Raw genomic sequence first — 25,903 nt, forward strand, 5'->3', positions numbered from 1 at the left:
TTAGATTTCTTTTTTTCATTCATGGATTTTTGAAAAGTATATTGTTTAGTTTCCAAGTATTTCGAGATTTTGCTGTTGTCTTTCTGTCATTGATTTCTAGTTCAATCCCATTGTAGTCAGAAAACATATTTTGTCTGAGAACAATTATTTTAAAATGGTTATGTTTTGTTTTATAATTAAGGATATATTCCATGTGTACTCAAAAACAATGTCTATGCTGCTGTTGACACTTATTCTGTAAGTGTCAACTGGAATGTTTGGTTGTTGTGTTGGCTTTTTCTATATTCTTCCTCTGTTTCTGCCAAATACGTCAATCAATTGTTGAGAGATGAGTATAGAAGTCTTCAATTATGACTGGGGACTTTTGTTTTTCTCCTTTCAGTTCTAACACTTTTTATTTTACACATTTTATAGCTGTAATTTTGTTCATAAACATTGAGTATTATGTCTTCTTGTTGAATCAACTTATTTATCTTATTAATCTCTCTCTGCCCTCAGTAACTTTCTTTGCTCTAAAGTCAATTTTATCTAATATCAATATAGCCACTCAAACTTTCTTTTGATTAAGTATTGAAGGGTATATTTTCCCAACCTCTCTCTCTCTCTCTCTCTCTCTCTCTCTCTCTCTCTCTATCTCTATCTCTCTCTCTGTCTCTCTCTCTCTCTTTCTCTCATATCTATCTACCTTCCATTATATTTCAAGTGAATTTATTATAGACAAAGTCAGATAATGCTTTTTTCTTTTTCTACTCTGTCAATCAATGTATTTTAATTAGTGTATTTAAAGAAATTGTGGGCCAGGTGTGGTGGTGCATGTCTATAATCCCAACTACTTGGTACATGGATATCAGGAGGATCTCAGTTTGAAGCAAGTCCAGGCAGAAAGTTATTGAGGCCCTGTACCAACAACAACAGCAAAAAGCTGGGCACGGTGGCATGTACATCTGGTCCTAGCTACTGGGAAGAATAGGTAGGAGGATTATGATCTGAGGCTGGTTCTGGATAAAAACAGGGGACCCTATCCAAAAAATAACTAAAACAAAAGGCTTGGTATGTGGCTCAACTGGTAGAGTACCTGCCAAGCAAGTGCAAGCCTGTGAGTTCAAACCCCAGTACTGCCAAAAAATGAGAAAGAAAGAAAATGAAAAAGAAATTGCAATTATTAATGTATCAGGGCTAGATTTGCCATTTTTGTTTTTGTTTTCTCTGTTATATTATTTCCCTATTTTCTTTACCCTGTTTTCTTGTGGATTACTTGAATTCCCTTTTTATATTTTGGTTTTGATTTGACACTAGTGCTTGTGAGTACATCTCTTAGCATATTTTTAGTGCTTGCTCTAGATATTACATTATATATCTGTAACTTATTCCAGTGTATTGGTGCATACATTTTGCCAGCTTCAATAAACTGTAGAAAACTTTGGTTCCTTTATCTTTTGTTACCCTCCATATTTATATTCTTATTGTGTGAAGTATTCTTTCTGTATACATTAAGAAATATATTAGGAAATTCTATAGGGTTTTATTTTACTTCAACCATTAAACATAATTTAGAAAACTTAAGAGAAGGAAAGCTTTGTATATATATGTATTATACTTTTATATAAAAACATATATTTATATATTATATATTTTTTGCATATTATATATTGTTATATAAAATTATGTTTATATATATAAATAAAAATATTTACCAATATTTTTATTTATCGTGCTTTTTTTCCTTTATAAGTTTACAAATTCCTTGTTCTATCATTTTCTTCTCTATAGAGAAATTCCTTTACCCATTCTTTTAACTATTTTGCTTTTGTCAAATTATCTTCACTTTCCTTCATCTGAAAATGTGATTTTTCTCTTCATTCCTAATGGGAATTGAGTTCAATTAGATACAAAATTTGAATTGGCAGTTCTATTCTTTCAGCACTTAAGAAAATAGAGTGTCAGTTCCTTCTGGTCTCCATGGTTTCTGATGAGAAACCTACCAAAATTTTAAATGATACTACTAACAATTAAGTGTTTTTGCTGCGTTCAAATTTTTGCTAATTTCAAATTTTATTTTGTCTTTTACTTTAAGAAGTTTGACTCTGCTTTGTCTGGGAATGGATTTCTTTGGGTTCATCCTGTTTGGGCATGCTTGAATTCTTGAATATGTCTAAGTAGGTTTTGATAATTTGAGGAATTTGTTAGCCATTATTTCTTGTAATAGTTTTTTAGTTCCATCCCTGTTTTTCCCTCTGATAGCATAAATATTAGATATGTATAATACTTCTATTGGTCCTTAGGCTGTGTTTAATGTCTTCTAATCTATTTTATCTATTACTTGGATTATATATGTTCTTTTGTATCTTTATTTTCATTTACTTATTCTTTCTCTGTCCTCTCCATTTTACCTTTTAACTTATCCAATGAGAGGTTTTTGGTTTTTATTGTTTCAGTTTTAAGATTTTTTTAAATTCTAAAATTTCTATTTAGTTATTCTTTGGCCTCTTTTTCTTTGTTCAGACTTTCTAGTTTTCTGTATAGCAGGGAGGTGGGACAGAAAAGAAGCAAGCAAGTCTGTGTTCTGATAATGTAGCAGGGAGTGAGGATGGCATAACAGGGAAATAAAACTTAAAGAATATAAATGTGAAGAAAGTCATGTAACACTGCAGGGTGAAGTAGCCAATAGAGTTGCATGCAACCATATATGAGTTAAACCTTGCTTCTTGCTTCTGTAGCTTGCTTGCAAGGCATATAAGGTAAGGTTCCTTTGTTCTTTTTTTTTTTTATTCATATGTGCATACAAGGCTTGGGTCATTTCTCCCCCCCCGCCCCCACCCCCTCCATTACCACCCAGTCTGCTCCCTCCCTCTGCCCCCCACCCCCTCAATACCTAGCAGATACTATTTTGCCCTTATTTCTAATTTTGTTGTAGAGAGAGTATAAGCAATAATAGGAAGAAACAAAGGTTATTGCTGGTTGAGATAAGGATAGCTATACAGGGCATTGACTCACATTGATTTCCTGTGCGTGTGTGTTACCTTCTAGGTTAATTCTTTTTGATCTAACCTTTTCTCTAGTTTCTGTTCCCCTTTTCCTATTGGCCTCAGTTGCTTTTAAGGTATCTGCTTTAGTTTCTCTGCGTTAAGGGCAACAAATGCTAGCTAATTTTTTAGGTGTCTTACCTATCCTCACCCCTCCCTTGTATGCTCTCGCTTCTATCATGTGCTCATAGTCCAATCCGATTGTTGTGTTTGTCCTTGATCTAATGTCCTTTGTTCTTGGGGATCAGCCTTTGAACACAAGTCCACTGAGTCTGTGCTGGAACAATTAAACTTTGCTTCCTTTTGAACTGCTTTGGTGTCCCATTTCCCTGTCCTTGAGTATCCTGCAACAGTTGTTGAGATAATTGTACTTTATATTTGTTTCAAGTTTGTTTTTATTTTTTTTCTGAAGCATTTTATGGTGGTTGCTAAAAATCCCTTGTTATATAATTCTAACATTTCTTTTATCTTGATGTGGACATCTGTTAAATGTTTTTTCTTATCAAATTTAGATTTTCCTTGCTCTTGGTATGGTCAGTGATTTTTGATTGAGTCCTGGATATTTTTGGCATCATGTTGTGACACCCTGGGTATTATTCAAATCTGATACTGAAACATCAGAGGAACTGGGGCATTGTATATTAGTGCCAGGTAGAAGTGGAAGAAGTTCCCTACTCATCACCTCTTGATAAAATAGGATGAAAGCCAAACTCCCTTCATGGTATTAACTGACACTACAGTCCTTGGGGTTTCATTTTTACCCCATTAGGATGAAAGCCCCATCTCTCCACTCTGACACCAACCTAGTGAATGGTAGTGCTTCACCTTAGAACTGGATGATGAGGGAAGTCTAGTCTCGTCTTTCATCCTTTTATTGCTTGGGTGAGATTAGTTAGAGTTGCAGGTTTTTTTTCTTCTGTGATGTGTGCCTAAAGTAGAGTGGTTATTATTGCCTAAAAGTTTGCTGTCTTGCTAGGCTGCCCCTTTTATGGTGCTTTGCCTAGAGAGAGAAGGACTTTCTTAGGAATTTCGATGCCTGCATCCATGGATGTATTTGGTTTACCAGCTTTCCCAATAGCAGCAGTCTGTGATATATAGAACAATAAGAATATCCCAGTAACCCACTCTTGTGTCATTTCTTAATCTTAAAGATCCTAACCAGTCTTCTTTCTTTTCACCATTCCGGGTCTTTTGATATTTATTTCAGATATAATGTCCAGGAATTTTATCTGCATTTAGCAAGAAACTAGGGAAAATTTTATCTCTTCCATCTTTCCAGAAGCTGAAGTTACCTTTTTAAAACTATTTTTCTTTAAACACATGAGAATAATCTAATCTAATGCAAAGGACTTTTTTCATCCTGTTCTTTAAAATTTGAGATCGTTTTATACTTCAAAATCAATCATATCTAGTATTAAATTCTCACTTCAGGCAAAATCCATGTGCTTGGGATGAACTGAGGAGGATTCATTTTATTACTTGAAAGTTCAGTGTCACATCTCCTCTCTTTAATCTTTTAAGTAAAGTGCTAAAATAAAATCAAGAATTTGTTGATAGAATTCAGTCTTATGAAAAAGACTATACCTTGTAATGTACAAAATAATAAACCCTTGTTTCAAATACATATCTGTGATCTTTTTAGGAATATTGCTTAGATTTGCTTAAACACATTATTGAAAAAATGTCTTGTGTCCCTATTCTAATATCATCTTATCAAAAATAGAATTGCAAATAAGTTTGCTGGTAGTAACAGAAAAATAAAATTACTTTAACTTATATTGCTTGTTTTCAAATGTTAGTAAAAATAAACCACCAATTGCTTTCTTCCTCTAGATGAGGGGTATGTCAGATAAGTCACTCCATCTAGTGCTGTCCACATTTAGCAATATACGAGAGGAGCTTGGACATCTTCAAAATGACTTGACAGTAAGACTTATTTTGATTTTTCTTCCAATCGTTTCTAATTCCTACCTTCTTAAGCTACAAATGAAGGCATTCAATGTACCTTTAAAAATTTTAAAACAATATTTTGCATATTCATACATAGCTAAATTATTTTCCTAAAATAGTTAAACAGAGTTGAAAGAGGATAAAATAATTGTTCATCACATTTAGTTTACCATTAAGGCGATTTAATGCTGAAAGCCAGGGAGTATCACACAAAATTAGAACACTCTGACTCAGTGAATGGGCATTTCCTTCTTTTCTGTAATAATAAAGCATACTTTGAATTTCTCCTGAAATATAACAACCTGAAAACTTCTTTCTCCAAAAACTTAACCTTTTCCTTTTTCTATTTTAATTGGTGTTCTTAGTGCCATCAAGTAGATACATGCAGAATGTTTTCCATACAATGAATAACTGCTTGAGGACTTTGGAGTATTTTTTGTTGTTATTGTTGTTGTTTGTTTGTTACTGCATTCTGATGAATGCAGTTAGACTCTAATTTGGAAATTCACCACCTGCTGGGATTAACAAAGAAGAGTCTTTGTAGAATGGAGAAAAACATTAAAATAATTCAGAAGATTCTGCTTCATTGCACTCAGAGTCAATCCATCAAAATGTCTCTTTCAATACAGGTTTTTAAAGTTTCAACCATTTTCTATTTCTTATTTTGCTAAACTTTTAAGAATTCTGCTTTATTAAGCAACTACAAATGAAATAAGTGTTTATTTAAATCTTCCAATGTAAATAAGTCTCTGTACTATGTAACTGTTGACAAATTTCTGTAATTCTGAGTCATAAATAATTTATGCTTCTAGTTACTGGAAAATGACAAGATAAGACTTGAGAAAGACTTGTCATTCAAAGAAACACAAATAAAAGAGTATGAAGAACTCTTGGCATCAGTGAGAGCAAATAATCGCCAGCAGCAAGTAAGTTAATGCTTTTCTTGGTGATAAACTAGATGAATAACTTTTCATATGCATTATTACTAGCATATTAAAGTTTTGAGATACAACCCAGGAAGAATTAAAATGCTAACAGAACAATTTGTTCATATGAGAATTGAGTGGCTTTGGATATTTCCAATGACTGTCTCCTCAGAAAAACAGACTTTATATATTATGCAATGTATATAGTGCACAATTATTTATATTGTTGGGTGACCAGAATTCTATAAATACTAAAAGTCTAGGTTCATTCATTCATTTTATCTATTAATGTGTTAATGAAAACAGCATTTGCAGATCCTGTGCTTGTGAAATGAATACTGAATGAATGAACTCTAGAGGAGATTTAAAGACCTCTGAGTAGAAATGTTTCCTAGGCAATTGTAATAAGCAATTGCAATGAGCTTTAGGCTCATTGGCTTTCTAATCTCTGCTCTCAGGACTGTTACAATTTCTTACTAAGTTGCTAGTTGTCACATAAGTAGGCACAGGATCACTTTGGTGAAGAATAGAAGGCAAGATACAGTATTGTCAGAGCAGCAAGAATCTGTTTACCAAATTGGGACATTGAAAATTTGTCTTGATATCTTCCCACTTGTGTTAGGCAAGTAAAACTAAGGGCAAGATGAATATTTTACACAGCTGACTTAACATACCATCTAAAGGCAAGAATATGAGAAAACTGAGCTTGAAAAATATTTGTTTGATTTGTCTGAATGAATCAATTAAAAGAATACTCCCCTGCAAAAAGTGAAATGTTTTCTTTTTTAATGTATTTCTGTCTTCTTTACAGCAAGGACTTCAAGACTCAAGCTCCAAATGTCAAACATTGGAAGAAAATAATCTTTCTCTTCGACATACACTATCAGACATGGAATACAGACTGAAAGAACTGGAATTTTGTAAACATAATTTAGAGCAAGAGAATAAAAACCTTAGAATGCAGGTATTAAGTGTTTGTTCTAAATATATAGTATTGCCTTAGTTACATAGTTATACATTGCTAATAGTATATATACATATATTTATAGATAGATATCTATAGTATATGTACTATATATAGGATATATTTATAGATAGATATATACCATTATATATCTATATATAATATAGATATATGATATAGAAGATAGATAGATAAATAGATATAAGTTATTCTGATAAAGTACATGGACTGCTCTCTGATGATTTCACACATAGGTCTTATCATATTGACATTTGAGTTTAAAATAAACAGTTCCTCAAAATTACTGTCATTATTTTGATGTATTATTTAATTCTATGGTAATGATGTAATCATATACCTTATAACATAGCATGTATTTATTTTGTAATAATCAATTATGGAATGTTGTATTTTTGTGTGAAGGTTTCTGAGACTTGCACAGGCCCGATGCTGCAGGCTAAAATGGATGAGATTGGTAACCATTATATGGAGATGGTAAAAAACTTGAGACTAGAGAAAGATAGAGAGATCTGCAAGCTAAGGGTATGTTGATCCTATATTACATAAATACACAGGTCAGCACAATCTTTTTAATATGATAGTGACAGTTTAAAGCTTAAAGCTACAAGGAAAAATGTACTTAAAGTAAAGTTTTAGGTTATACCATAAAAACTTTTACGTTAAATACATAAAAGTGTATAAAATCTAATTGTTAATTTTTTTTCTAATTTAGCTCATTCTTCTAAGATGTAAAAAAATATTAATTTCATTGTTTTTGTTTTTATTAATTTGTGGTTTGGGGGGTAGATGGGGGATCCTTTATGAAATTCCTTAAAGAATGCTTATACAGTCAAGAGCAGAATTCAAGATTACTCAGCAAAGACATCATTAAATTCATAATAATCCTCACTTAACTATGAGAGATGATATATATCAAGGATGTTTCAAGGAGACAGATAAAAGCTGTTGAATGTTATGTACCTGTAATTGGCATTAAAACTAGAGTATTTGTAAAAGTAAATATATGTCTTTACCTTATAATTCTATATTGAATTGCCTTTAATTTATTGATTCCTGAAATGTGGTTAAATATGTTTAAATATTTTAATGGAAAAATACCTACAGGGTTTTCTCACCAAATGCCAGTGTACTATCTTTACCAAAATTCAAAATGATGCAAAACAATTTGTTTAAAGGCCTACTGATCATTCTATCAGATTTCCTCCACTCTTCTCCATCTCAATGTTAGTAATAGCGCTTTAGTCTAACAGCCATCTGTGTGTGTGTGTGTGTGTGTGTGTGTGTGTATACACATAAATATGGTAAAGAGGAAAAGAGACAAGATGTCTGTAGACCTGCCTTGGAGTTGCAGTTATTGGTATGTGATTTTGTGTCATTTAACTTCTAGAATTCATTTATTTCTTATAACAATACTTATCTCACAGGGATACAATGATACCAAGATAAAATATGCAAGAAGAATAATTTATGAATTTAAAGTCACAACATTAATATCAAAAGTTCCTTAATTAGTATTTTAAGGAATCTGAAGTGCCTGTTTTCTTAACATTATTTTACTTTTTTGTTGCCCAAGAATGTTGCTTAGATAATACTTAGTCCTAAATAGCAAAGGCATGTTTACAAAATGAGAAGTTCCTAACTGGCATTTCAATTCATATTTTATATTGATAAAACTATGTAGAAATTTGTAACTATTAGTATTTTGCTTTTATTTTCATAACTAGCTGTGGAACTTTGTGTACATAAACCACAATAGAACTTAATTACTAATTTCATAAATGAGTGTTATAATAACACTTATTTCTTTCTAAATCCTTAGTCCCAATTAAACCAGTACCAGAAAGATGTTTCAAGAAGAGAAGGAAGTTGTAGTGATTTCCAATTCAAGCTTCATGAACTGACAAGCTTGCTGGAAGAGAAGGATTCCCTTATAAAGCGTCAGTCAGAGGTAAAGAAAAGAAAGGTGGAGGAAGGGGTAGAAGACTAATACATGTAGTGCTATAAGACTAGAAAAGGATACACTGCCAAGACATATTTTATTACACATAAGTGCAGGTGAAGAATTAGAAGATTTATATTTTAGGAAAAATAATTCAAAGCTAAATTTGAAGAAAAAATAAGGACAGTGATACTCTACATTTAATCATTCAAGACATTGATTTTATATTTGATTAGCAGTAAAACTCCCCCATGGGCCTATGAGTTCCTTCATCAAGGGACTTTGTTATATTCCTCCTTGTACCTGCAGCATGTAGCCTAGGAAGTATCTACGTACAAGCTACATACAATATGTAGTAAAGAACCTAGAAAAATGGCAGCTAATATCATACTGGTGCTATTGAAAAAATGGTAATACTCACAGATAAAGTTTTTGTTAGGAAAGTGCATCTGCTTTCATATTAAAGTTTCAATACTTTTATTCATTGTATATACTTTGGAAGCTTTTTATGACACAAAATTTCACATCCTCATCTTGAGAATTATGCCCATGCAATCTCAAGTTACCTACCAAATATAGATATCCTCTTACCTCAGTGGATTGCTGCAAAGCACATAACGTATTGAGTACTGTGAAGTAACACTATGTGATATTCAACAAGTAGAATCAGAACATTTTAACATCAAAACAAAAAAAGAAGAGGTTTTGTAACCTTATTAAATGACCAAACATAATTATTGCCTCATGCTTATACTTTTCTTTAAATGATTTTTTTATTTGTAAGGAGCTCTCAAAGTTGAGGCAAGAAATATATTCATCTCATAACCAACTCTCCAGTGGTGGAAGGACTACTATTACCACTAAAAAGTAATGTATTTTAAAATAAAATTTAAATCTGTCTTTCTGTATATTTTGGATTTGCACTTTCCTGTGTGGACATCATTCTCGGAGAGTATCTTATTATTGTAGTGACATGATTACAGATTATATTCCAGCAATTTAGCAATACCAAATAGAAACTGAAAACAAGCAATTTTGGCAAAAGTCTGTTTGGGATACTTCATATAAATTCAATAATTTAAGTTGTAGTCTTTTATTCTGCCTGTTTTTAAGATGCATCCATGTTCTGGCCTAGCTCAGTACTTCTTTTTATTGCTAAACAAGATCCAACTTTATTAATATACAACATTTTCTCTATTTATGAGTTGATGGATATTTGAGCTGTTTTCCATTTTTGACTTATGAGTAATGCTACTGTGAATATCTGTGTACAATTTTGTGTAGAGTATGCATTTATTTCTTTTGAGTGTATATCTAGGACTGTTGTCACTGGTAATATAGTAACTCTGTATTTAATTTTTTATGAACTGCCATACAGCTTTCCAAAAACGGTTGTGGTATGTACACAATACCCCCAACAGTGGATGAAGGTTCCAACATTTCCTTATTCTTGTCAACATTTGTTAGTGTCTACCTGTTGGATTGTAGCCATCCTAGGTGGCAAGAAGTGATATCCAATTTTAGTTTTGATTTGTTTCCCAAACAACTAATGTTGCGTTTAGCATTTTTTCATGTGCTTATGGTCCATTTATGTATCTTTTTCAGAGAAATGTCAAATCATGTAATTTCCTAATTTTTTATTGGGCAGCATTTTATGTTGAATTAAAACAAATCTTAATATATTCTGTATACTTTATCAGATTTATGATTTGCAAATATTTTCTTCTACTCCAAGGGTTATAGTTTCACTGTCTTGACTATGTCATTTCCAGCAAAAGTTTTTTTTGTTTTTTTTTATTCATATGTGCATACAATGCTTGGGTCATTTCTCCCCCCTCCCCCAACCCCCTCCCTTACCACCCACCCCTTTCCCTTCCTCTCCCCCCAACCCCCTCGATACCAGCAGAAACGATTTTGCCCTTATCTCTAATTTTGTTGAAGAGAGAGTATAAGCAATAATAGGAAGGAACAAGGGTTTTTGCTAGTTGAGATAAGGATAGCTATACAGGGAGTTGACTCACATTAATTTCCTGTGCATGTGTGTTACCTTCTAGGTTAATTCTTCTTGATCTAACCTTTTCTCTAGTTCCTGATCCCCTTCTACTATTGGCCTCAGTTGCTTTTAAGGTATCGGCTTTAGTTTCTCTGCGTTGAGGGCAACAAATGCTGTCTAATTTTTTTAGGTGTCTTACCTATCCTCATATCTCCCTTGTGAGCTTTCGTTTTTATCTTGTGATAAAAGTCCAATCACCTTGTTGTGTTTGCCCTTGATCTAATGTCCACATATGAGGGAGAACATACGATTTTTGGTCTTTTGGGCCAGGCTAACCTCACTCAGAATGATGTTTTCCAATTCCATCCATTTACCAGCAAATGATAACATTTCATTCTTCTTCATGGCTGCATAAAATCCCATTGTGTATAGATACCACATTTTCTTGATCCATTCGTCAGTAGTGGGGCATCTTGGCTGTTTCCATAACTTGGCTATTGTGAGTAGTGCTGCAATAAACATGGGTGTGCAGGTGCCTCTGGAGTAACCTGTGTCACAGTCTTTTGGGTATATCCCCAAGAGTGGTATTGCTGGATCAAATGGTAGATCAATGTTTAGCTTTTTACGTAGCCTCCAAATTTTTTTCCAGAGTGGTTGTACTAGTTTACATTCCCACAAAGTGTAAGAGGGTTCCTTTTTCCTCGCATCCTCATCAACACCTGTTGTTGGTGGTGTTGCTGATGATGGCTATTCTAACAGGGGTGAGGTGGAATCTTGTGTGGTTTTAATTTGCATTTCCTTTATTGCTAGAGATGGTGAGCATTTTTTTCATGTGTTTTTTGGCCATTTGAATTTCTTCTTTTGAGAAAGTTCTGTTTAGTTCACTTGCCCATTTCTTTATTGGTTCATTAGTTTTGGGAGAATTTAGTTTTTTAAGTTCCCTATATGTTCTGGTTATCAGTCCTTTGATGTGTAGCTGACAAATATTTTTTCCCACTCTGGGTGTTCTCTTCAGTTTAGAGACCATTTCTTTTGTTGAGCAGAAGCTTTTCAGTTTTATGAAATCCCATTTATCTATGCTATCTCTTAGTTGTTTTGCTGCTGGGGTTCCATTGAGAAAGTTCTTACCTATACCTATTAATTCCAGAGTATTTCCTACTCTTTCCTGAGAGTTTGTGATCTGATACTAAGATCCTTGATCCATTTTGAGTTAATATTGGTATAGGGTGATAAACATGGATCTAGTTTCAGTTTTTTGCAGACTGCTAACCCGTTTTCCCAGTAGTTTTTGTTGAAGAGGCTGTCTTTTCTCCATCGTATATTTTTAGTGCCTTTGTCAAAGACAAGTTGGTTATAGTTGTGTGGCTTCATATCTGGGTCCTCTATTCTGTTACACTGGTCTTCATGTCTGTTTTGTGCCAGTACCATCCAGCAAAAGTTTTTGATTTTAAGAAAGTTAAATTCATCTCACTTTCTTTTCATGCTTATGCTTTTGACATATATGTAAGAAACTATTGCTTAAGCCAAGGTCACAAAAATTTACATACACATTAACTTCTAATACTTTTTAATAATTTATTTATTACATTTCAATCTATGATCCATTTTGTCTTATTTTTTAATATGATGTGAAGCAGGTATCCAAGTTCATTCTTGTTCACTGGTATATTTAGTTGTCGCAGCACCATCTGTGGTACACACTTTTTTTTCCCCCACTGAATTGACTTGGTACTCTTGTCTAGAATCAAATAGCCATAAATATAAGTGTAAATTTTTAGAATCTCAGTGTTATTCATTGATTATTTGTCATATTTATGCCAGTGCCACACTGTCTTTATTATACAAGTTTTTAGTAAGTTTTGGAATCAGGAGTGAGAGTCTTCAAAGTATCCTTTACTAGATTGATTTTTTTACTATTGATCTTTCTTTCCGTGAATCTTAGGATACGTTCGTAAGTTTCTTGATTAAAAAAAAACACAAGAAAACAAAACAAAAAACCCTGCTGGATTTTTTTATAGGAATTTTGTTGAATATGTAAACATTTCGTATGACATTATCATCTTTGTAATATTAATTCTTCTGATCCATAAGCTTAAGACCCTTTCTATTTAGATACTTTTAATATATTTTTTCTTTTGTATTTTTATTTCCTTTTTTGTGGTACTGGAGATTGAGCCCAGGGAATTGAGCTGGGAATTGAGCCATAATAAGCTAAGCAACTGCTCTACTACTGAGCTACACTATCAGCCTTAGATCCTCTTTACAGTCTTAAAACATTTTGTAGTTTTCATTGTGCATGTCTTACACTTCTTTTGCTAATTTTATTCCTAAGTATTTTATTTTTGATACTATTATAAGTGGAAACTTTCTTAAGCTCATTTTCAGGTTGTTCATTACAAGTATATAATATTATAATTGACTTTTTATTTATCTTGCAAACTTTAACCTTGTCAAAGTTATTTGTTAGTACTAATCGTCTTTTTTTCTAACTAAGTTCCTAAAAATTTCTATGTACAAGAACATGTCTTTATAAATAGTGTTTGACATCTTCATTTTCAGTCTGGATACATTTTCTTTTTCTCACCTAATTTTCCTAGAACCCCCAGTGCAATGTTATATAGAAATGGCAAAAGCAGATATTCTTCTCTTGTTCCTGACCTTAGGGGGAAACATTTAGTGTGTAACCTTTAAGTATGATGTTAGCTGTGGACTTCTAACAGGTTGAGAATTTTTCCTTTTATTCTTAGTTCATGGAGTTGCTGTTTTAAAGTTATGAACTTGTGTCAGAAGTTTTCAAATATTTTTTCTATACCTATTTCAGACTTTCCTTTATTCTATAAATATGATGTATTACATTAAATCATTTTCAGATGGTACAAAAATCTTAGATCCTTTGAGTAAAGCCTACTTGTTCATGTTATATAATCATTTTATATGTAATGAGATTTGATTTTTTAGTATTTCGTTATGAATTCTTTTTGTATTCACAAATGGTACTGATCTATAGTTTTCTTATCTTGTGGTGCATTTTTCTGGTTCCAATATCAAGGTAAAATGAGCTTCAAAGAATGAAAAAGAAAGTGTTCTTTCTATTCTTTGGAAGTCTTTCCAATGATTAGTACTAATTCTTTCTTAAATTTTTGATAGAGTATGCCAATTGGAGCTATTTGGGCCTGGACTTTTCTTTGTGAAAATTTTGTTGGTTTTGATTTTATAGATTTGTTCTTGAGATAGTTTGGTACTTTATGTCCTCCTAGGGATTTGTTCATTTGATCTATATTATCTAATCTATTGGCATAGATTTTCATAGTGGTTACTTTTATTTCTATAAGGTCAGTGATAGTGATCTTCCCTCTTTCATTCTTGATTCTTTTTTTGGCAGTACTGAAGTTTGAACTCAGGGCTTCATGCTTGCTAAGCAGGTGCTCTTACTGCTTGAGCTGCTCTGTCAGTCCAAATTTTTGATTTTAGTAATTTGAGTCCAATGTCTTTTTTTTTTTTTTTGGTCAATCTAGATGAAAGTTTAACAATTTTGTTGACTAAATTTTTAAAGATCTTTTTTTGCTTATGTGATTTTTCTTTACTGGTTTTCTAGTCTATTTCCTCATGTATTTCCTCTCTAGTCTTTATAACTTCATTTTCTACTTGTTATTTGGGTTTAGTTTGTCTTTAGTCCATCTGCTAAGATGACAGACTTGGTTACTGATTTGAGATTGTCCTCTTATAAATAAGGCTTTTATGACTGCAAATTTCCCTTTGAGCTCTGCTTTCATTGTTGAATAAATTTTAGCATGTTGTATTTTCCTTTGTACTTGGCTCAAAGTATCTTCTTTCTTTCATTTCTTTCCTTCCTTTCTTCCTTCCATCCCTTCCTTCCTTCTCTCCCTTTCTCTGCCTCTGTCCCTCTCTTTCTCTTTTTTCTTTCTCTCCCTTCCTTCCTTCCTCTCTCCTTCCATCCCTCCTTTCCTCCCACCTCTTTCTTTCTTTCTTTCTCTTTCTTTCTTTCTTTCTTTCTTTCTTTCTTTCTTCTTTCTTTCTTTCTTTCTTTCTCTTTCTTTCTTTCTTTCTTTCTTTCTTTCTTTCTTTCTTTCTTTCTTTCTTTCTTTCTTTCTTTTCTTTCTTTCTTTCTCTTTATTTCCTCCCCTTCCCTTCCCTTCAAGTGTTTAATTTACTTATATTTAATATAGTTTATAAGGTTAGGATTTACATTTGCTGTTTTATTATTTGCTTTTTACATACTTTGAATGTTTTTTGTTCCTCTATCACCCATTGCCTTTGTGTTAAATATATTCTAGTACGATCTTTAAATTCAATTGTCATTTTGGACTATATAATTTTTACTTTTCCCCATTAGATTTACTTAGAAATTTAATTAATATCTTGTAACAATCTAGTTTAAATTATCGAAACTTAATTTCAGTATTATACAGAAAACTTACTTTTATATAAACCTGTTGTTTTTGTCCTAATTTATCTTCTTTTGTCATAAAATGACATCTTTATACATTGTGACTATTAACAAAGGCTGATAATTATTGCATTATTAGATTTTTTTTTAAATCAGATAAAAAGAGTTACAGGTAAAATTACATGTATGCTAGCTTTTATATATACTTGTATAGTTATGTTTATTTGCTGATGATTTTTATTTCTTCACTTGAATTTGGTATACTCTAGAGTTCTTACATGTCAGCTGATGGACTCCCTTTAGATTTTCTTACAGGCAGGACAGGTTTGTTAATGACAAATTCTCTTTTTTTGTATGGGACCACATTACTTTTCCTTTATTGTAAAGAATAGTTTTGCTAGATTAAAAAAAAATTGTGACTTTTTTTCTTTCAACACTTATTTATGCCACTCGATTGCCTAGTTACAGCTATGTTTTCTGATGAGAAATCAGTTTGTATTTTTACTGAGTTCCTCTTACATAAAACATTATTGTTTGCTTTCTGTTTCCAAGATTTTGTGTTTTCCTTTGGCCCTTGAAAATTTGATTATTGTTTATCAAAGTTTAGAATTTTTTGATATATTTTTTAACTACTTGTTTTCATAGAATTTGTAAGGATTTTCTTTAGATATTCTTTGCCATTTTTCTCTCCTCTCCTTCTGGTGTTCTCATTATGTGAATATGCTGTACTTATGGTATTACACAGTTATTTGAGACTGTTTATTTTTCTTCATTTTTTTCTTTCTGTACCTCAAAGGTAACCTCAATTTGATTCTTTCTTCTGCTACTCAAATCAGCTGTTGAGATCCTTAGATAATCCTGTGTACTGGTAGTACTGGAGTTTGAACGCTAGGCTTCATGCTTGGTAGGCACTCAACCACTTGAGCCATCCTCCTAACCCCTTTTGCTTTATTTATTTTTCTAATAAGGTCTCATGTTTTTGCCCAGCCAGCCTGGACTATGATACTCCTACTTATGCTTGCCACATAGCTGGGATTAGAGATGTGAACCACCATATGCAGCTTTTTGTTGCTGTTGAGATGGTGTCTCACTAACTTTTTGCCTGGGCTAGACTTGAACTGCAATCTTCCTCCTGACTAGCTGGGATTATTGGCATGAGCCGCCATGCCTATTTTGAAGTCTGTTACTTTTTGATGTCAGTATGTTTGTAGTTTATTAAAAATATTTTTTTCTTCAGTTAAGAGTAAACCTTAATGGCAGAGAACTTGACTAACACTCATTAGGCACTGAGTTTGATTCCAACACCAAAAAAAGTTCCATTGCATAGTTGGAAATACACTGATGAGAATAGGACAATTTCAAACACCAGAAGGATGGATGTTTTAACCAAGATTCAACTGTTTTTCCTGAATCAGAGATAATTGATCTGATTGCTGTGAAACTTGGCTTGTTCATTCAGAGGTCTGGAAAATGTTCATTTTAATAATTTTTTCGCCAGTTTTCTTGTTGTTTCTATGTAGGAGAGAATTTTTGGAGGTTGTCACTGTTCAATTTTTACTGACATCTCCTTTACTTCTTTAATCTTGTTTTTTTTTAATTTTTGAACATATTTTTGTAATTCTTTGAAGACTTTGTCTTCTATGTCTATCATGTGGCCCTCTTCATACTAGTTTATATTACCCGAATTTACTCTCTTTATATTTCACAATTTCTTTATCCTTTTCATGTCTTATAATTTCTTGCTGAATAGTGGGCATTTCCAATTATAAAGGCTTTTAATTCTGTAATAATAAATTATCACTTATTATTGCTTTATCCAAAATTTTTCATATCTTTTGCTTCATTTTCATTTAATTCAATTAATTCTTCTTATTGGTCAAGTAAAACTCATTATATATACATATGTCATATTTTCTTTATCCATTCATCCAATGATGGGTACCTAGACTGATTCCATAATTTGGCTATTGTGAATAGTACTGCGATAAACATGGCTATACTATAACTCTATCTATACTAAACTGACTTTGAGTCTTCTGGATATATATCCAGGTTTCCTTTCTACTTCTTATACCAACTGTCTTGGTTGACAAAGTTTCCAATTCAAATTGTTTATTTGTTCTTTCATTTCTAGCTGTATCTGTGTTGCATACTTTGGATTTCTGCTAGGAAGTGTATAAATTGAATTGTGATATTCTATTTATGAAAGAACATTTAGGATTTGTTACACCTTGTTGTTCTGGATGCTACTTCATCTTATATTAACTACCCCAACATTCTTTTAACTAAAGATTGTGATAGTCATCTTTCCATCACTGCAACAAAATACCTGAGATAATCAACATATTATTTTGGCCCAAAAGTTTCAGAGGTTTCACTACATGCTTGTTTGGCTCCACTGCCTTTGGGTCTGTTATGAGGCAGAGCTTCATAGTTGTGAGCATATGGCAGATGAAGCTACTTACCTCGTGGCAACCAGGAAGTAAAGAGAGGGGAGGAGGGACTAGGGTCCCATTATCTTCTTGTGGGACACACCCTCAATGGCCTCACTTTGTTTCACCTAACACCTATCTCCTAACACCTCCCAATAGAATTTGACACACAGGCTATCAGAGATACTTATCCAAGCTGTAGCAGAGATTGGATGGCATATGTTTCCATCCGTTTTTCTTAGTTTCTATCTATTTAAATGCTTGAAGGTTTTGTACGTTTATTTGTTTTTGGAAATAGCATATTCACTTGGTTTTTGAGTTTTTTATGCAATTTAATCACCTTTGCCTTTTAATTGGAATGTTAAACCAATTATACTTAATGTGATTGTCTATAATGCTGTGCTTAAATTTATCATATTGCTATTTTTTCTATTCTACATCTTTTGTTTGCCTTTTTTCTCTTGGATTATTTTTTGATTAAATTTTATCTATGTAATTAGTTTATTAGGTATACTTCATTTTATGATTCCTATACAGTTTGTAGTATTCTTCCTTAACATATCAGTCTACCTTCAAATAACATTATACCCTCATCACATGTGACATAACTTTATAATATACTTCCATTTCCTCTTGATGATTTTTTTGCTATTTTTGCCATGTGTATTTTCTTTTATATACACTGTAACAGCCCAAAATAACTTACTTTCATTTTCAACATCAACTATCTTTTAAAGACATGTTAAGAATAACAAAAACAATGGTTTATATTTAACCACATATTTATCTTTTCTGGTATTATTAATTCCTTTGCTTAGATTCCAATTTCTATCTGGTATCATTTTCTCTGTGTCTAAATAATTTCTGGCAAAAACTCTTCTTGGTTTTTTAAGTTCAAAAACAGTCTTGATCTTGCCCTCATTATCCAAAGATAGAATAGTACCTCATATATAGATAGATAGGTTATAGATATAGATATAGATATAGATACAGATATAGATATAGATATATAGCACCTTCTATGCCTATTTGTTCTTGGCATAAATCCCAGCAACATCAGCATATTGCTTTTTTCTTTGCTTATTAAGTAGAGCGCTTTCACCTTTGCACTTAAAGGAAGCATATCTTCTCAGCATATCTGAATTGTCATCATCACTACTCTTATGCTTTTGGGACTATTATGAAATAAAGTAGGTATGTGAACACAAACACTGTGGCATCATCACATTTAATCTAATAACAGAGAAGACCTATAAAGTTACAGAAGGTGGATAGTATATACAACATGGATCCACTGAATAAAGGAATGATTCACATACAGAGTGGTGCAAGACAGTACAAGATTTTATTACACTACCCAGAATAGTACAATATTTAAAATTTAAGAATTGTTTATTTCTGAAATTATTCATTTAATGTTTTAGAACATGTTTGACCATGGGTCAATAAAGGGGGGAGTATTGAATTTTTACTGTGACTGTAATAGTGAGCTAATAGGGGTTTTTAAAGAAGTAGTTTAAAGATTCTACTCCACTGTCTTCTGGCTATCATCATGTCTGATGAGAAGTTTTATGTCAATCTTAAGAGGCTTTGTTTTTCTTGCTCTTCAAGTGGTGTTCTTTTATACCTGGCTGTTTTTCACTGGCTTTTAGCAATTTGATAATGTTGTACCTCTCTGGTTTTCTTTAAGTTTCTTTTTTTGAAGTTCTCTGAACTTCTTGGATCTGCATGTTTTAGTTTTTCATCAAATTTGGAAATATTTATTCAACTATAGAAATTGATAGTCTCCATGGGTAACTAATGCTGCATACATATCATTCCAGTGTTTTTTTCTCATGTTTTATTTTGGACAATTTCTGTTGATGCTTTCAAATTTTCCAGTCATTTCTTTTGTAGTGCCTAATCTGTGATTAATCCCATTCACTGTATTCTTGACCTTCAGAAGTTCAATGTAGATCTTTTTTATTTCTTTCTCATTCTGCTTATGCTTTCTCCTGGCTTCTTAAATATACATTGCATATTTTGAATGCTTCTAATTAATGTACCTCTTCCTACTCATTTTATCAGTGTTATTTTTGGTTTGCTTCCACTAATTTATTGTTCTCTTCATTAATTAGTCATATCTTCCTGTTTCATTGCATAACTACTAATTTTAATGAGTAGTGAATTTAATGAATTTTTAATGTAACATTAGGATGTTACATTGTTGAGTTCTATATTTTTTGGTATTAAAATATTTGGGGATTTACTTTGAGCTAATGTTATGCTTCTTGGAAACAGTTTAATACATTCATGTAATTATTTTAAATTCTGTCAGAACAACCCCTGTCTGAGACTAATTTCATCCCACTGTTAAGGCATCAGTATTCTATGTTATGTATGGGATGCCTCCTATATTGGAAGGCCTTTCAACTATGGTTATTAGAATGCAAAAAAATGATCATCCTTATGCAAGTTCCAGGGATTTTCAGCCTGTTTTCTCCAATCTTTTTCCCTGGCCCTGATAGTGTTTTCACATGCATACACTGATCTATACTCACCCAGTTATAAGGCGTCTGTAGAGGTCTATTAAACTCTATCACTGTAGCATTCTCCTGTCTAATATTCTGTCCCACAGATATTGGTTGCTGTGGCCTGTCTTAACTCTAAGATCTGTCACCTAAACTTTATGAGATTTATTTAATCCATTAAAGAAATCCATTAAGTTTCCCTTTCCTTATTCTGTACACAAGAAACTCTCTATGCAGAGAGTTAAGCACTTGTAGAACTCAGGTCATTTGTATCCCTTCTCTTGTTCTTGTCCTATGTTGCTAGTAATTCATCATGATCAGAAGCATAAGTTCCTTGGCTTTATTTATTCATATATTTGGAAATATATGAATAGTATTTCAAAATAGTAGTAGTAAATTTTTGTCCACTGAAAAAGTGTTTTCTCTTTTTGAAAGTTAAAAGTCGTTTAGAGTCAAATTGATTTAATCAGGTGATTAAAATTAGTAGTGACTTAATATGAAAGTTTTTTCTCATGCCACCTGTAAACTCTTTTTGTGTATAGGTATAGGACACAATATCCAATCCTAGGCCTCCTGTATGATGACTATGAATATATACCACCAGGTAGTGACACACAGACTATTGTGATTGAGAAGACAGAAGACAAATGGATTTGTGTAAGTTTACATGGTCATTTCTAGCCATATTGTGACTATATTTTAATAGCCATCAATAATTGGGTTGAAATGTCAAATGTATAGACTATTATGAAGGCAAGTGGAAGATGAGGAGGAGCATGCTATAAAATAATCTGGATTGTGATCTTGAATAGGTACCTATCCCTGTAGATTACAAGCTTTTTTTTTAAATTTTGGCAGAAGAGAGGAAACATCTCTTTTTTCTTACTAGATTAGAAGATCCACTAGCTTTAAATCCTATAGTTTATAGTGAGGTTAAACAGTCTTTTAAATGTCACGCACTCTAATATCTACCTTGTACAACATCAACATGACTAGACAACACAGATCTCAACATCTTTCTAAGTAGTTCAATCCATTGCTAAGAAGCTGGTTATTAAAATTCTCTTCTTATAAAGCACTGACAGATACTTTAATAAAATTTTTGCTGAATGACTTGTTATCTTTTAAAATAGTGATCAAAGAGTTTTTCTTAGCACAGAATTCTCTCCTGTAGCAATGTTTCTTCTGTGGCATTTAGCAATACCTGGAGATGCTTTTGGTTTTCACTAGAGGGTGGAGATGCTTTTGGCATCTAGTGGATAGAGGCCAAGAGTGCTGCTAAACATCTTGCATTGTGCAGTACAGTCCCTCACAACAAATAATTCTCCAGTCCCAAATGTTAGTACTTCTTTTAAATTTTTTTATTTATTTATTCACATGTGCATACATTGTTTGGGCCATTTCTCCCCCTATCCCTCATCCCTTCCCTCTCCCCCCTACCTCCTAGCTTCCAGGCAGAACCTCTTCTGCCCTTTTCTCCAATTTTGTTGAAGAGAAGACATAAGCAACAATAAAAAAGACAAAGTGTTTTTGCTAGTTGAGATAAAGATAGCTATACAGAGAGATTCCTAGCATTGCTTCCATGTACAAATGTGTTACATCCCAAGTTGATTCATCTCTACCTGACCTTTTCACTAGTTCCTGATCCCCTTCCCATATTGACCTCTGTGGCTTTAAGGTTGCTGTATTAGCTCCTCTGCAGTGGGGACTTCTGAGGTTCAGAAACTCAACTTCTACAGTCTTGCAAGATATTCAAAAAGTAATCCATTCACAGTGAACATAAGAATGTGCACCATCACTCAGATGGAATAAACAGAAAAGACTGGCAATCTAAGCTCTTAAACCATACAGTCTGACTTACAACATTGTGAAAATTACCTTTTCTTGGTTTGGTTAAAATTCCCCACCTGTCAAGCTGGTTAGGTACTAAAAATAAGCAAAACTACTGTATGGTTATTAAAGTCAAGAACTGGTTGTTCATAGAAGGGGAACATTGATTGCAAGAGAGTAAGTATAAGGACAGCATCTGGATAATGTTGTTTCTTGAACTGGGTGATGTTGTGTGATGATGATGTTCAGCTTTGAAAATTCATTTTGTCAAGTGCTTATCAAATATGTACTTTTTCTATATGTTTACTATACTCTAATAAGTGTACTGTGCCATTCAATAGATAAGTATATTAATAACAATCAAGTTTTCTGGAGAAGTTTTTGAAGGAATCTTAAAACTTCACTTCAGATATGTTGCTAATAAAATTAAGCGTCTTTTAACTCATTTTTTAAAATACCTTTTGGTCAAACAAGCTCAAATATTTGAGTATACAAGAAATGAGACAGGTTTTTTTTTTTTTTAGCTCTGAAGCCCTTTTTTAAGCTACCAATTTTGTCTGTCACCAGTGGAAGCAAACAATATTTAAGAATACTAAAATAAAAGTACCTGCATAATTTAATTTAAAAAGTTGTGTTTCTTAGGATATTGAGAATTACCTATTACTAATTATCAACTGATTAAAGTACTTGGTGATTCAAGACCTAGATGAGTAGCAAAAGAAGGTCAGCACAACATTTAAAATTTGTCATTCAAGTATAATTTGATGCTGAAAGTTAAGCTTAAGAAACAATTGCTGCTACTATCCATATGTGCCTCAGAGGTGACAAGAGTGTGAGAACCTACCAGATAAAGAGTCTGGAACAGCAGGCATTCCTTCTCTATCAAAACAAATAGAAATAAACATACAGTTGATGTCTGAAGTGGATATAGAGACTGATAGCAAGTTAAAAACATAAACTAAGTTCACAAATGATAGATCCATATTTATTAACATACATTTGGGTACATATTTAATCTTTAAATATGGCATAAAGGAGGAAATCTCAATATTCTCTTGTTCTTCCTCAGAGTTATTTGAAACTTTCCTTTGGGTTTTACAAATATCAATGTAACTTTCTGTTATTATCTTAAATTAATTATAAACCAATTGTAAGATAACTGTTTTTTCTTTTTTTAGCCATGAATGAATCAACTTTAAAATATTACAAGTCAATGGAGATTTTCCACGTCTGCATCAGTATTTAATTATTTTTCCACAACTAAATGCCAATCAAAAATTTGAACGATGCTACTACCAAATGATTCTAATGGTATGACTTAATTCTGCAGATAGGTTTTCCAGCTATTTATGTATTCAATACACAACATGCAAAAGGAAGAAACTTTGTTTAAACTTGATTGCAGACACTGTAGAATTTTTCAGATAGGGTGCTTCCTAGATATTGAACAATTAGAGGGGTATAGATTTTATGTTATCTTATTAGATTATCTCTGATGTTAGATGTGCAATTTAGCTACAAGACATAATATTGTTTTGAAAAGGACAATTAAATTTAAAAATTAGTTTAACTAGTGCATGTTATATACAGCTTTATTTTGCTTTTCTAACGTTGAACTTTTGACTAAAAGAGATTCTTTAGAACATGCTAACTGTACTTCTTGGAAACATAACTAAATCAAAGGTGAAAGTTAATTTCATTCAGCAAGGATGTGGGATAATACCTTTCTAAATAACTTAGCTACTTGGTTCTAAGTATGTGTCAGTACCTGGGCGTATCTGTTCTTTCAAATATTCTTGCCAAATGAGCCACTTTTCCTTAAAAACATGTAACACTGTATTATAGTAATGGGGCCAAAAGAAGGTAGATTTTATAGTGGTGTGCAAACATAAAATTGAAATATTGCATAGAAAAAATGTTTAGGGAATAAAAACAGAAACAACAAATACTTTATTGTAATGTACTTAAAGTTGTGTGATAGCTGGAGTTTAATAACCTTAGAAAGTGAACAGAAGTGTTGCTAACTAAGAGCTAAATTTCTAAATTTCAACCCGTCTGGCTAAAGACAAGACAACAAAAAAATTCTTGTACTCGTTAAGGTTTAGATCAAGGCAGAAAATATATTTGGGCTATATGTGAATGAAGTTTTGCACTAAAATACCTGCCAGTATTCACATAAAGTTCTGAAATGCTTTATAAAAATATTCTAATAATTATTCATTATACTGAGAAACTGTTAGGATTGGCACAGATGAGGCAATATATAGGAAGTGAAACTATGAGGAAAAGTGCTTTTAATATTCTTTAACAGAAATACTCAAATAGGTCTTGATATGAAACTAAAAGTCTTACTTATGTTATTTTAATACTTTGGCCAAATGTTAAGTTCCATAACACAAAATAACAAAATTCAAATTTTATCACTATTTTATGAAATAAAATATGAATACTCTTCATATTTTTACATTTTTTCCTTTGGTATAGAAACAACTGAGTAGTTTCTCCTCTGCTTACTACTCATATATATAACTAATAAAAGTATATTATGTTATTCACCCATTACAAATTATATAAGGGCAAGTTTTTACAAGCTTGATAGAAAACTGCCACCATTACTATTTGAAAATGAGAAAAGGTGTGGTTTTTCCAAAATACTAAAAAATAATACTATCCAAAATTAGGGAGAAGTTAAGAAATCAGCACTTACTTGGCTCACTTGATCTAGGGATAGTGAATGGGTATAATAAAAAGGTCATTATTATAATTAACAATTTTAAGACTCTAATATAAAAGTAGTTCTTTATACTTCAAAATATATTTTGATTCAAATTTGTGAAGATCAATAGAAGTAGGAGTGATATGTTTTCCTCTTACTGATTTCATGCAGCTTATCTATGAAAACTGCAAAGATGTCAGGTGAGGAATGAAATGCCTGTTTAATTTCTATTTCACTTTAGATTTGTCAAATAAAATGGAGACTGTACAACAGAATGCAAAGTCATTTGTTCATGTGTCAAAATAAAATATGTTAAATATCTGTACGGCCTTTATGGAAGTCCAAATAGGAAATATGGAGGAAGGATTTTTAGCTTAGCTTAATATTTTTGTCAGGAAGTTATGATCATCTGAATGTTTATGTTGGAACAAACAAGCACCACTCTAATTAAAATAAAACAACAAAAAGACTCAAAAAAAGTTTTCCCAATGTAGACTAGTAAAGATGTCACTTTAACACAAGTTCGACTTCCAGCTGATGCAAGTTTCTACATCAAATTAAAATTACTTTGCTTACAAATCTAGTTTTCTAAGTTACCCAAGACACTTGTTTCAAACATGATTCCATAAAATAATCTTCCCATCTCTGTTAAGGTGCTTTAACTTTACATGGGCAGAAACGGTACACAATAAATCTTAAAAATTTATTTCTCTACTCAATTTAGATCACCTTAACAAAAAGCCATCCTCACACTTCTTTCTGATTATTGCAATTTACAAAGATATCATGTTTCTTTTGAAAGTAAAAATTCTTTTTATACTAAATGATATCTTTTGAAAACATTTTCTCAAATAATACATCTTCCCCACCACATGCCATGACTAATTTTTTTGACTTCTATAATAATTTTGGTCTAGTTGAAAATACAAAGTATCTAAGCTCATCCTAAGATAAACAGTAAACAGAAAACATTTAAGAGTATAATAAACACATTTTTATAAATAAAATTTTAACAGTATTTACTCAAGGACAAAAACATACCCATTTTCAGTCTAAAAATGAGCATTGCAATTGTTTTATGACATAATTACACAATAGCCTTAGATTCATCTTCTTAAATCCATGGTCTTTGTTTTCTCATACTACCACACTGAAAATAATACTCTGTTATTGAAGTACCTGTTCCAGACA

At 32.1% G+C, this 25,903-nt stretch overlaps 1 protein-coding gene across 5 annotated transcripts in view; it reads left to right on the forward strand.

Moving 5' to 3' along the window:
• The window catches only part of Pof1b (POF1B actin binding protein), an 80,922-nt gene extending 55,889 nt beyond the window's left edge, over positions 1-25,033 (forward strand). For 4 of the 5 annotated variants that reach the window (XM_074063332.1, XM_074063333.1, XM_074063334.1 and 1 more), the window contains 8 exons: positions 4,857-4,949; positions 5,786-5,899; positions 6,711-6,863; positions 7,287-7,406; positions 8,704-8,832; positions 9,608-9,690; positions 20,709-20,823; positions 23,175-25,033. In XM_074063332.1, coding sequence (XP_073919433.1) covers positions 4,857-4,949; positions 5,786-5,899; positions 6,711-6,863; positions 7,287-7,406; positions 8,704-8,832; positions 9,608-9,690; positions 20,709-20,823; positions 23,175-23,180 — 813 coding nt within the window. In that variant the 3' untranslated portion in view covers positions 23,181-25,033. Of the gene's footprint in view, positions 1-4,856; positions 4,950-5,785; positions 5,900-6,710; positions 6,864-7,286; positions 7,407-8,703; positions 8,833-9,607; positions 9,691-20,708; positions 20,848-23,174 lie in introns of those variants that run through there. The other variant, XM_074063331.1, reaches the window with a different exon arrangement.
• The last annotated feature ends 870 nt before the right edge of the window (positions 25,034-25,903 follow it).

Source organism: Castor canadensis, chromosome X (genome assembly GCF_047511655.1).
Source record: "Castor canadensis chromosome X, mCasCan1.hap1v2, whole genome shotgun sequence".
Taxonomy (NCBI): Eukaryota; Metazoa; Chordata; class Mammalia; order Rodentia; family Castoridae; genus Castor; species Castor canadensis.